The following is a 12438-nucleotide window of genomic DNA, read 5'->3' as shown; positions in this document are numbered from 1 at the left end:
ATTGCCCTCCTTTGATCAATCCTCGTCCTCCTCAATTCGCATTGTTCCAATGACCAAGACCGTTAGGTATAGAGAGATCCACAACAATACACAATAATATAATTCTTCGTCCATTTCCACATAGTCCTCAACATGGCCTCTTAGCACCACCACAACAAGAACTACCAGCAATAAGTTTCTATGATGCAATCCAAGACACATGTGACAAGGTTGACGTGGTTCAGACAATATGAATGGTGCCACATTTCGAAAATGCCAACAAGCAGTGTCCGCGGTGAACTTAATTGGAGTCTGATGCGCCAAAACCTCCTAAACCAAAGAGGGTGTGGAAGGAAAGAATCAGGAAGATGCACCCGAGACACAAAATCATTCAACAACCACAAAAAAACAGTTTACTCAGTGGAAGAATGCATGGAAACTACAGCTCATTCACATCTGAGGATCCATGAGTGCGGAGTTTTTAAAGTCAACGAAGCAAGGAGTGGACATATGGTCCAAGGTAGCCACACACCTAGCATCGCTATTTTCAGTGTTCGACAAAGATGGTGAGACATGTAGAAAACATTGGGGACGTATCTATGAGTCATATAGAATAAGGCCCATGATGCCATATCAAGCAATGACCGCAAGATCACTTGCCAATGATATGATCTTGTGGATTAATATATATAGAATGGTACCAATGTTGTTAGAGATGCACATGCCTCATCTATTGGTGGGTTGTCTTCTCTAGAAGACAATACTACATCAATCTCCAATGATCTAGGTGAACACACTCAGGAAGACATTGGCTTCAATGAGCCTTCAAAGATCGAGCAAGATCAAACGACCAGCCAAGGAGTACGCAATAAGAAGGGTAGAAAGATAGAGGAGTCTCTCAATGACATGGCTAGCACCACCCGATCAATGTTAGCCAACCAAAAAGAAAACTTAAGAGGAAAAGAAAACATTTGAAGAGTGCAAGCTCGTTATCATAGATACACCTGTCTCCTTTGTATTTGGTCTGTAAGATGTAATCAAAAGTCTTAAAAAGGAATGATGGTTTCAAAAGTAGATGAATTTGAAACTTTGTTTAAAAATATGTTGTTTAAGTCTATTTATACATCTCTCTTCAATTGTCTCATAAAGTGTAGTCATATCTTCAATTGACAGGCAAATTGACGTAAATTCTTCTGATAATGTGTATCATTGGTATTGTAGTTGTTGTCATGGCAATGTTTCAACTGTTATTAAGTGATTTGGATGATGGAGACAATGACAGTATGAAATTGTATACTTTGATGGAGTGCATGGCTCGAGGTTACATTGCACGTTGAGCTAGGATAGGTCATTGAAGGCGCAATCGACAATCATGCTAGGCCTATCCTAGACCATAAACTTTTATGGAGTAGGGGCTTCTAGGGAGTTATTCAAACCGAATGTTTAAAAGCAGGTTACAAGTTAGTAGGAGTACATTTGAATATCTTGTCATGAAGTTAGCACCATAAGTGCAACGCAAGAACATGAACTATTGAAGATCAATACTTGTCAAGAAGCAGTAGGACTTATAGCTAATTTGTATGTAGTCTCAACTTTGTTCACAACAAATGCAAAAATATGTATATGCATTTCAAGCCCTTCAAGGTATACCGTATGTTGTTGGTGCAATAGATGATAGTCATATACCCATCAGTGCCCCAAGAGAAAACCACGAATATTATTTTAATAGGAAGGGCTTCCACTCGATTATTCTATAGATCAGTGTGATAGCCAATTGTGTTGTTTGGGACTATAACATCGACTGGGCAGGTTCTATGTACGATTGGAATGTTTTTCAACGTTTAAATATAGGAAAATGATGCACAAACAAAGCTTTGGGACAATACTATCTACAAGGCAATTGTGCTTATCTTGTATGCTTTTGGATGCTTCCTTCTTTCAAGGGTAGTAAGGATGGACTATCTTCGAAATGTTATTATTAGAATTACATACTATCAAGTACTCGTATACTAGTTGAAAGAGCATTCGACATTCTTAAAAGCCTGATTTCGTATAATGTTGAAGAGATGTGTCATGCTTTTACAAAATGTCCCAAAGATGGTGACAGCATGCCTTGTTCTACATAATATATGCATTGTGCATGGAGATAGTTTTGATGATGCATGGATATGTGAAGCAACAACGAAACTTAAGAGAGAAAGTAATGCACCTCGCCAAGACATGGACCAGGAAAATAGTTGGAGGAATGGATTAGCAAAGGTTGCTATGTTAACAGACACAAGTACCACGCAAGCAATTCAAAGAGCTCAATCAGGGAGTCAACACCAAGGGCAAGCCATCCTGGGGGAGCAACTCAAAGGAGACAACATTACTCAAGCCATGTTTCGAGAGAGAGTGTGTAAATGTGAGAACAATCTTTGGTGATTTTGACTTTGTAGAGGAGATCGACAATGAAGACAACAGTGAGTAAACTTTTATAGCATCTGCATTGCAAGCGGAAAGATGGAAAGAGGGGTGGTGTCCTAATAAATTTTCCCTCTTTCCACCTTTTTGCAAAGAGCTGGGTAGAGCCATGCCTCAATAACATGGTGAAGGGGTTCCACTCTCCTGCTCTCTTTTTCATTATTAATTTGTGTTAGTTTTATTAGTCACTTTTTTTTTTGTAACATCAATCGTGATACTTATAGCCAATGATTGTGTAAATCATGAATTGCAATAATAATCGTACGGCATAACAATTAACATGAATTAGTATGTCAGTAATATATGTTAGTTTTATGAATTGTATTCCCTTTTCCTTGTCAATAACATGAACTTATGTTATCTAGCATCAGTTATTGTGTTTAATCAGGTATTAAAATAATAATTATTATATCAATAATGATCAACATCCATAACATCCCTTCATTTACATATATTTTGGGGATAATTCAGGAAGTGTCTAGTGTATAGGTGGTGGCCGATGTGTAAACGCTTGTGGACGGACACTTATTGGCCAAGAAAAGTGTCCACCACCCAGTACGTAAGCACTTAAGTAGTGGACAAGTGACCGCCCAAATCGTAATGCTTTTTAGAAAACTTCAAACTTCTCAAGTAGAGAGACACGAATAGTTTTGCCCATTTACCATGTATAAGCACATAGACCTAGCTGATTTTGCTTGTTGAGAGTCACCATATATATATATAATGGTATTCTTGTATGTGCACTGAGTAAGCATAAAAGACTCTTCAATATGTGACTTTTCCTGTGCCCACCAACCGGGCGCAGATTGGCCGGGCAATGGCGGTGTATAACCAGCCTTAACATGATATTGAAGACTCGTACTGCCTGCCGTTGAGCTGTGGTTTGCAGGACATGATTAGTTGGCAACAAACCTTAATTTTTCTGATGAGGTCACCCGCCTTCACAGAGTAGTTGCATGTTATTCGAGCTGTTAGCCTATCTGCAATTTGGGATTTGAGGAATAAAATTGTTTCCAAAGGCATGCGTAGATCCATGGCTAGACCTGGAAATCATCGCCACAATGGGAGGTAATATTTGGAAATTCATTTTGGCTATGAAACATAACGAGAGTAGCGCTGTTATCTCTAAACTCATAAGCTCTTTATGAGCTTTGTTCTGCCTTTTGCACTTTATCACTTACTAACATAAATCTTGTATTACAGAAAAATATTTGAAACTATTCCCCATTTGTCTATAATGTGTAAAGAATAACACTGTTTTATGATTTATAAATGACATAAGCCTTTTCACTCATCCCAGTCAATTAGCCTGGAAAGAGTTACTGCTAGAGGACCACCATGCAACATTTAACAGCAATAAGGCCCCAGTTATTTTTCAGAGACAAAATTTTCAGAGATATCATCTCTGATACCTGCCTATACCTATAAGCTCATCTCCAAGAATGAGGAAGGGGGACTTGTCCATTTTATTTATTTGCTCTCCTGGTTTCCATCCGTGCCAGACACGATGACATTGCAAGCCATCAGTATGTGGGTTTTGAATGAGGTATGCCTTAGATGTTGTACAAAACAAGAGCTTCATATCCTACTCACAAGGTCAAATGTCCATTCCCAGTTCCAATCTGTAAATTTGTGTGATTCCTTGGCTCATCACTATTCTCCCCTGTAATTTCCTCCAAGGATCTTCCCTTTGTTTCAGGGACAAGAAAAGTGAAAAAGAAACCCAGCCCATTGCAGCAGGCTAACATTATAAGGGCAGACCGAACCCCAATCCCAGTCGGGTAACCTGGCTCTTGATTTCCATTTGTAGGATCCTGAGCTGCATATAAGAAACCGAATGCCCCTACTATAGCACCAGCCTTTCCAGCTGCAGCAGAAATGCCATGACAGGTGGATCTGAGCCTTGCTGGAAAGACTTCTGCTGGGACGATGAAGGTTGTACTGTTTGGTCCAAAATTGGAAAAGAAGAATGTAAAAGCATAGAGAACAACAAACACAATCTGATGCCCATTGCAGAAGCCAGACCCACATTTGGTGCCTCGCAGCTGATTGTATGGTATGGATAGCCCAAACATGAAGGCTGTCATCATAAAGAATCCAACAAGCTGAATCGTAAACCTACCTATGCGATCAATAAGCAACACAGTAAACCAATATCCAGGCACTGTTGAGCACAAAGCAATCAAAGCTTGTGCTCTTGCAATCCTATACACCTCTTCCAATGCACTCATGTTCCCTGCTGCTGGAAGCCAGCCAACTGATGTGAACACATCCTTTTGGAACAGGTTTTGACTGTAGAAGGCAACATCAAGAAGAAACCATGTGCTGGTGGTACCAAGCAAGTGCAACCCATGTCTAAACAAAAATTGTTTGGAGAATAGTCCATATGGTTCACAAGAGACTAGCTTGTTCACTTTATGCTGTTCAGCTTGCAATTCAACCTCAAGGACTTGTGCCATGTCTGCAGCTGCTTGTTTTGCATTTCCTGCTACCAATGCGGTGTATCGGGCTGTTTCAGGCATTTTCATCCGCCAGTAATATGTCAGGGCTGCAGGGATGGCTCCCATCATGAAAATGATCCTCCACACAAAGTCAGCTTGCGGAGGAGTTGAGCCAATTGGATCCAAATCAAATACAGGTCTCGGATAGACTGTTTTAAAAGCAACAGAAACAATAATAGCCACTGCAGCTCCACCAAGAATGCCAAATCCTTGCATGGCAAACACAGCAGCGATGAATGCCCCTCTTGTGCGCTTATTAGCATATTCAGACATTATAGTAGCAGACAAAGGATAGTCTCCGCCGATCCCAAATCCTAACCAAAATCTGAAGAAGCATAGAGTTGTAATCACTGACTTTGCTGTGTGGCCAAAAGAAAGGCCACAAGCTATTGAGCTCAGAACCATGCACATAAGGGTCATGCCATAGACTTTCTTCCGACCAAGCCTGTCTCCCAACCAACCAAAAAACAATTGCCCTGCCAATGTCCCACAGAGTGCTACTCCATTCACAGCTGCAGACACATGCGGTGGTAAAACTCCAGGCTCCTTTGTGCCAGGATTATAATAATAGATACGGCCTAGCAACTTGGTGACAGTGGAGATGCAGAATAAATCATATGCATCTGTGAAAAAACCCATCCCTGCAATTATAATAGCAGTGAAGTGATACCATTGTGTTTTTGCTTTGTCTAAAGCTGTCAGAACTTCCAGCTGATTCCCAGCCATCCCGGTCTCCTGCCACAAAAAATAAAAAATTCTTAGACTGGCTCTTAATCACTGTTATTCATAACAGCAGAGCAAGCTGCAATAATTCCAGATACAGTGCAAAAAATGGAATTAAACTTCCATCTAAGCAAGGATTTCTAGAAATAAATCTCTTCGGGCAGTTTTGGCTTAGAAGCAATAGAGATAAATCTCTTCAAGGATTTTTGGCTTAGAAGCAAAAGGATTTTGCAATTTACCTGGGGGAGGTCTGATCTCTCGAAATAAATCTCTTCTTAGAAGACAAGGATTTGCAACTTACACGAGGGGGAACTCTCTCTCTCTCTCTCTCTCTCTCTCTCTCTCTCTCTCTCTCTCTCTGTGTGGCGCGTCATGGTGTCCCAAAGTTTTAAAAAGCATAGGGAAGGTAATGAAGCTTAACCTTCGTTTTAAGAAAAACAAAGGCAGGCGCATATAAGCTCATGCTAGCCTGCAGGGAGGAGCACTCACCCACCGTATTTGACATATCCTTGAAGAAATAGAGCAAAAAATGGGGAAATGGAAAGAATAGCAAAGTAATAAGACATCCTACTTTCATCGCGCTTCGGTCAAGAGATCATCAGCTGATTTCATCAAGAGAGATGGTAGAAACGACAAGCTTTGCCATCTTATACAGAAACTCGTTGGATTAAAGGCCACCTTAACGAAGTGGTTTACGTGAACCATAAATAGTCGAAATTGGTAAACATAAGAGGCGATCTCATCTAGCAAAAAAACCAATCATCGTCGACGTGCTTCACGGCTGATGACCATGGCAAAAACCGACAAGGACGAAGAAGCTTACCCGAAAGGGACAATCTCGTACTGTATGTGTGTGAAACTTCGTTAGCCAAGGACGCAAAGTCGGCAGGAGTTTAAACCTAGGGCACAGATATCCACGTGCTGTGGAAGGACGCAGAGGTGAGCCGGCGCTGCATTATTTTCTTTAATTTCATTCAAGGAGGCGAGAAGAAAGAAGAGAGATGGCCAAACTGCTAGCTATCAAGTAGGCGGACACAGCCACAGAGAGAGAGAGAGAGAGAGAGAGAGAGAGAGAGAGAGCGATGGCGTTTAGACCACTCCATACCAGCCCCGCGCCACCCTTTATATAGGCCAGGCCCCCAAAACAATGAGAGTAAGTATATATATATTATGCTATTTTCCCCTAGAGATACATATGATATGCATTCGTGATTTTTACGAAGCACAAACGCCTTCTTCAAACGCACGCATGTTCGAAATTGACCACCACTTCCGACTCGGAAAAGAAAGGCTACATAGGTAGTCTTTTTTGGAACACGACCTACAATTGACATCGCATGTTTCTTAGCTTACACTGGTTTGCCCCTCATATGACCAACCGTACGAGCCATCGTGAGTACTTGATGATGTGGCAAGGCCACTTTCTCTGTTACAACTTACAGCAATCTACCATCGCGAGATCCCCACGTGCCAATTTGTTTTGCATTCTCTCCAAATCATCTTTTATGTTGACCTTTCCACTATCGGACTCGCAAAAAAAGCCACCCTAATCGTGGTGATCATGTGCGCTAAACAAAGATTTGGTGAAACTCAAGTTTATGAGAAAGTGGCACTAATTGATCCAATTATGGTTGGTCATGTGTCTCAGATATTAGGTTGGTTATACACAAGTGACAAACATTCACTTTGCAAGTCATCAACCAATCAAAGTGTTTGTTTAGGGGTTGGGTATCCACTCTCCACAGAACATGACCTCTTGTCTACCTATAAACTTGTAAACTCCCTTGCCCACTTTTGGAGGGGGAGTCTCCTCAACCCACTTTACAAAGTGATGAACAAGGGGTGCATCCAATAAAAAATTTTACTTGTAAACTTCCCCATCCAATTTTGTAGGGGAAGTCTCCTTGACCCACTTTACAAAGTGATGAACAAGAGGCGCATTCGATCAAAAAATTTACATGTTTATTATTTATCATTGTTTTTGCAAAGCATGTCCTTTTGGTGTGTAAAGATGTTCTACACATGTCCAAAGGCAGAACCCTGTGCCACTAGCTTATGATTTCACTACTTCCTTCAGGACCAAGGTCCTTGGAAGACTCCTCCCAAGGGAAGGAGTGTGGGTAGGCACCTAGCACCCCGGTTCAGGGGTCCAAGTAGTGCTGGACTCTCACCAGCTAAAATTGCCGATCCTGGTGGGTTCCCTATAAGGGATGCCATACCCCAAGGCTGGGCATCGGCTCGAAGGTGGTGTCCTGTCGCACTCAACCAAACGCTGCCTCCTGACATCATTCGCTTGCTTGAGCGAGGCGGTGTCATCATTGGTACGAGTACGAGCTTGCACACAAGATCGCAAAGGGAGGATATCGTCATCTCCCACTCTAAGCAAAGGTTGGGCATCCATTACGCTGTTGGCATCAAACCTCAATTTGGGAATCCTAGTTACCATATAGCCACTAAACTTCCAAAGCTAAAAATAAGGCAATACAAAGAAAAACATGTTTTAGAGTCGCAATTTGCAAGTTCTTTAATGTAATAATTCACTTGACATTGAACCTGATTTTTCATGACCACTAGGATACATCTAGTTAAGAAACTTGCCACCTAACTCTTGTATCAACCCTAATTTTTAAAACTATGAAGACCACTTTGTAGAGGCGAAAAATCCCCCAACCTAGTTTCACCTAAAGGTGAATTATCCTATTGGAAATGTCTAACCAAAGCTAGAACCCAATACCACATGCAAGACTTGCATTGCCCCAACCAACTTGGCTTGCTACTGACAAGGCAAAAAGAATATATGTAAAGCCCCAAGCTTGTTGATCTCATTGGATCACCCAAGGTATGAGAAAGAGGTTTGGTTCAAGTATGCATTATCTTTGCTCAAGCAACAGTTTATCTTTTCATTAAGTAGGATCCTGCAAGTAGAATTCTACCTCATAAAGTATAGAGTTGTAGGAAACCATAGCTTTTGTCCAACTTTGAGTTGGCATATTGTTTATAATATCAAAAAATAGTAAGAGAACACCTATAGAGTTTTTGTGGAAATACAAAAGTCATCTTTTGGGATTCCCTTTCACTTCATTGGCCAACCAATTATTCTTCTAACTATAACTAATTATGTTTGCTTAATTTAAAGTTGGTTATATCCCCAATACAATACATTTCCACATGCCTCAGCTTCCCCCTCACCCTATATGACACTTATCTAACAAGCTCATCATTCATGTGCCTAAATTTTAGCTAATCGAATTTCACATTTGTATCCATGTCTCGTAGACCATGCACATCATGTAACATAACATATCCCTTTAATTTGAGCTACTTCCTGACATAACAACTCTTATATTGGAAGGTAAAGCATTGTAAGGTAAGAAATGGGAGCAATTGATTAATTGATTACCTTTTATTGATCAAAGATCCAAAGAAGCCTTAAAACAAGGATTTGATAATGGTTAACCAATCATATTTTTGCAAAATGAGCCATTAACTTTACCTTATTAAGCAAAAGTCTAGTTATGGTGGTAGCCTCTTAGAGGGTTTTGGGTGTTGAGGTTGTAAGGAGTTCTTTAAAGTGTAAAAATTTTACATTTTCATCTTTGAAAGCACACATGAATTTTGTTCTCCAATTGAACTAATGCAAAATTTAGACTAGCTAATGCAAAGAACTACTCCATATGATGACTATCCATTGTTGATAAAAGTGAATTCAAGGGTTTTCAATGTGGTCATGGTATGCTTTGACAATCACACAATAATGAGACGATCTCACCATTAAGAATTGTCCACTGAATTCTTACTTATTAAGCATAAGGTGGATTACAACCCTAATAGAATGTTTTTGCAAAGAATAGAATTCAACACTCTACACAGCTTGCATTCAACATTGAACATTGTGATGAAAACAATATTAAAGAATTGCCATTTGAAGTATCCAATGAAGTTCAATATGCATGAAAATTGATTACTAAAGTATGTAGTGCACGTTCTACATAAGATTAATAGTCTTAAAGTTCTAGAAATGAGATTCTGGATGTAAAAATGTCACTATTATTATCTCATTGACAACCCCACATCACAAGAAAATCCTAACCTAACTTAGAAACTTTCTCACCTTTATGAATGCACGATACTAGTGGATCTTCCAAGGTATGTTCAAAGTACACATCAATAGGTCCATCTTTGACACTCAAGTTTGAGCTAAAATCAAGTAGACTTGCTAGAACAAATCAATAAGGCATCTTACAATACAAGCACTCTAATAAGAACTACCTTCTCATGACATAGTAATGTTGTCACCTCCTTGAAACAACCTACTCATGACTAGCATATCTAAGACTCTTAGGGATCCATTTAAAAATATGTCATATTAAAGAAGAATAGTCTTGAATTAAAAATCTTATGGTGTTCACATATTGACCTTACAAGTAAGAGAAATCCATATAGCTATGGAGAGACATAACAACACATAATGGCCCCTACAAGATAAAGTTCAGTAATTCTTTATCACTTCCTTTCTATGTCATAGCTCTTATAATCTTTTACACTTCTTGAGATACTTTCCCTCAATCAAAGCTTGCACATATTGTGGGATAATCCTAAGTATATACCACTCATTTTAGAAGATTCCAAAATGACCACTTTGCTAGCAAGTCACATTATATCTTTCACATTCTTGAAGGAACTCTAGAGCATAGGAAAAGTGAGAACATTATTTCTAGGAAGACGTAGTGTGTCCCTATTTCTTACATGTTTAAGAATACATGATTGTTACACTACATAAGAGATAACTTGTTAGTTATTATGATAGTCCTAAGTGTTATTTCTAGTCTCTAGCTCATTAGTATCAAGTGACACCTATGGTTTTCATCAATCCTTTGAGTCACTTTGCAATGGCACCTTATGTGTAGCTTCACTTGAGGTGCTTGCCTTAGTTACTCCATTTTAAATAAGGCCCTACTTGTCTTACATTTCATTATTTACAAAGGTTGTAATTCTCTAAAAGCCTTTTATTGTCCTCCTTAAGGACTATAGGTTGAAAGGCCTTTTAATGTCCTTACCATGACTGTCCCAAGTCTTTGGATGCTCTAGCTCATTAATATGATGTTATGTTGGTGGTTTCATTAATATTTCAAGTCACTTGTTTGAGCATGCCTTCTATTTGTGTAACTTCATATATGAAGTACCTATTGTAGTTACTCCTTTAGGAACAATACCCTAGTTGTCTTACATTTCATTGTTGAAAAGTATCTTGTCCTTAATTTGAGGTATTTATCATAGTTATTGCTTTGAAAATAAGGTCCTTATTGTCTTATGTTTCATTTATTTGCAAAGTTTATCATGCTTAAAAAGTATCATGCTCTTTCGTAGGTCTATAGGATGGGCACTTTTTCCATAGATGCATCATGAAGAACTCAAATATCTATATTCTAGACCTTCCAAGTGTAAGGAATCGTTACCTTGCCACTTCAAGAGAGATCAAAAATTATTACAAGCATTACGAAAATCGCTACAAGTGAATAACTAAAAAGGATCATTGTTTGAATATTTTGAAATGGTACATCAACCAACGTTCCATATTTAAAGAGTCCACTTAAAGTCGGAAAGGTGTTAGCTTACTAATTAAAAGATGATTTTTAAATTGTGAAGGGACTATTTTTTTTTTTGAAATTGCACACTTAAAAAGGTCTCAAAATGTGATGCAATGATTCTAAATATGTACTCAATAGTTTACATACAATACAAAAGTATAAACAAATCAATCTTCACTAAATAGTTTACATACAATACAAAAATATAAACAAATCAATATTCACTAAATAGGCAAGCATTTGCTTTTGGGCTTTGCTTGAAACCTTCTTTCTTGTTTTAAAATTGATCGCCAAATTAAATAGAACATAGTACAAACATTTTTTCCACTAAGTACGATAGTGAGTTCTCCTTTTGGGAAAAAAGAAAAGAAATCTTTGGGTTACACAAACAACTACATAGTTGTCACTAGAAGAGGTAACCTTAGACAATTTATTTTTTGGCCTACCTTACTAAGGCTTGCATTTTCTAAAATGCACACTAGATAACATTGGAATATTATTATCCCTTATTGGGTAATAATGTTGTGTTGGGTCATTGGAGCTCTCTCTCTCTCTCTCTCTCTCTCTCTCTCTCTCTCTCTCTCTCTCTCTCTCTCTCTCTCTCTCTCTCTCTCTCTCTCTCTCTCTCTCTCTCTCTCTCTCTCTCTCTCTCTCTCTCTCTCTCTCTCTCTCTCTCTCTCTCTCTCATTTGACAAGGAAGATAAATGGAAAAGTTGCTAATAGCTTTTAAAAAAATTTCATGGCTTGTAAATATTCTAATGATCATTTAATTTGTTTGACTTTCCTTTCTTGGATCATGTTATCTATTTTTACACATGAAGAGATTCTACTGCTTTCTCTCCTTACATTGTTGCATTAATGTTAATGGATATGATGAAATCTAGAGGGAAGCAAGATTTCATTCTTATGGAAAATTTTTAAGTTTTATAATGATATTGAAAATCATCATGCATACAACACTAGAAGCCATGATCTCTGGTTCCCCATGAGGGACAAGGGCAGCCTCTATTGACTTTTTTATGAAAGAGGTCACAAATAAAAGGAAAATATGAAAAAGTTACATGGCTTTTGAATGGATAAAGCCTAATCATACCCAAATTCGACACTTCATATACAACCACTATTAAAGCTCATTAAAAATTGAACCTAGAAGGTAAAGGTGCATGCACACAAAAAAATCGCAA

General features: G+C 38.7%; 1 protein-coding gene across 2 annotated transcripts; it reads right to left on the bottom strand.

The window, feature by feature from the left end:
• Positions 1–3684: 3684 nt before the first annotated feature.
• On the bottom strand, positions 3685–6783 carry LOC148012542 (low affinity inorganic phosphate transporter 1-like). 2 transcript variants are annotated; one of them, XM_087668778.1, is made up of 2 exons: positions 6490–6783; positions 3685–5678 (listed from the first exon to the last, which is right to left on the bottom strand). In XM_087668778.1, the coding sequence occupies exon 2, from the start codon at positions 5667–5669 to the stop codon at positions 4032–4034; it is 1638 nt and encodes a 545-aa protein (XP_087524904.1). In that variant the 5' UTR covers positions 5670–5678; positions 6490–6783; the 3' UTR covers positions 3685–4031. The 2 variants fall into 2 exon arrangements, with proteins under 2 accessions (XP_087524904.1, XP_087524906.1); XM_087668780.1 differs by lacking the exon at positions 6490–6783 and adding an exon at positions 5906–6480.
• Positions 6784–12438: the final 5655 nt, after the last annotated feature.

This window comes from Lygodium microphyllum, chromosome 27 (genome assembly GCF_053477565.2).
Source record: "Lygodium microphyllum isolate KBCC chromosome 27, Lygodium_microphyllum_v1.1.10, whole genome shotgun sequence".
In the NCBI taxonomy this organism is placed as follows: domain Eukaryota; kingdom Viridiplantae; phylum Streptophyta; class Polypodiopsida; order Schizaeales; family Lygodiaceae; genus Lygodium; species Lygodium microphyllum.
The sequence above is the reverse complement of the archived record's forward strand: the minus strand, read 5'-3'. Positions and strand labels throughout refer to the sequence as shown.

What these genes read in the sequence shown, in the direction of transcription:
- LOC148012542 (XM_087668778.1), bottom strand. Translation starts at nt 5,669, where the DNA reads ATGGCTGGGAATCAGCTGGAAGTTCTGACAGCTTTAGACAAAGCAAAA.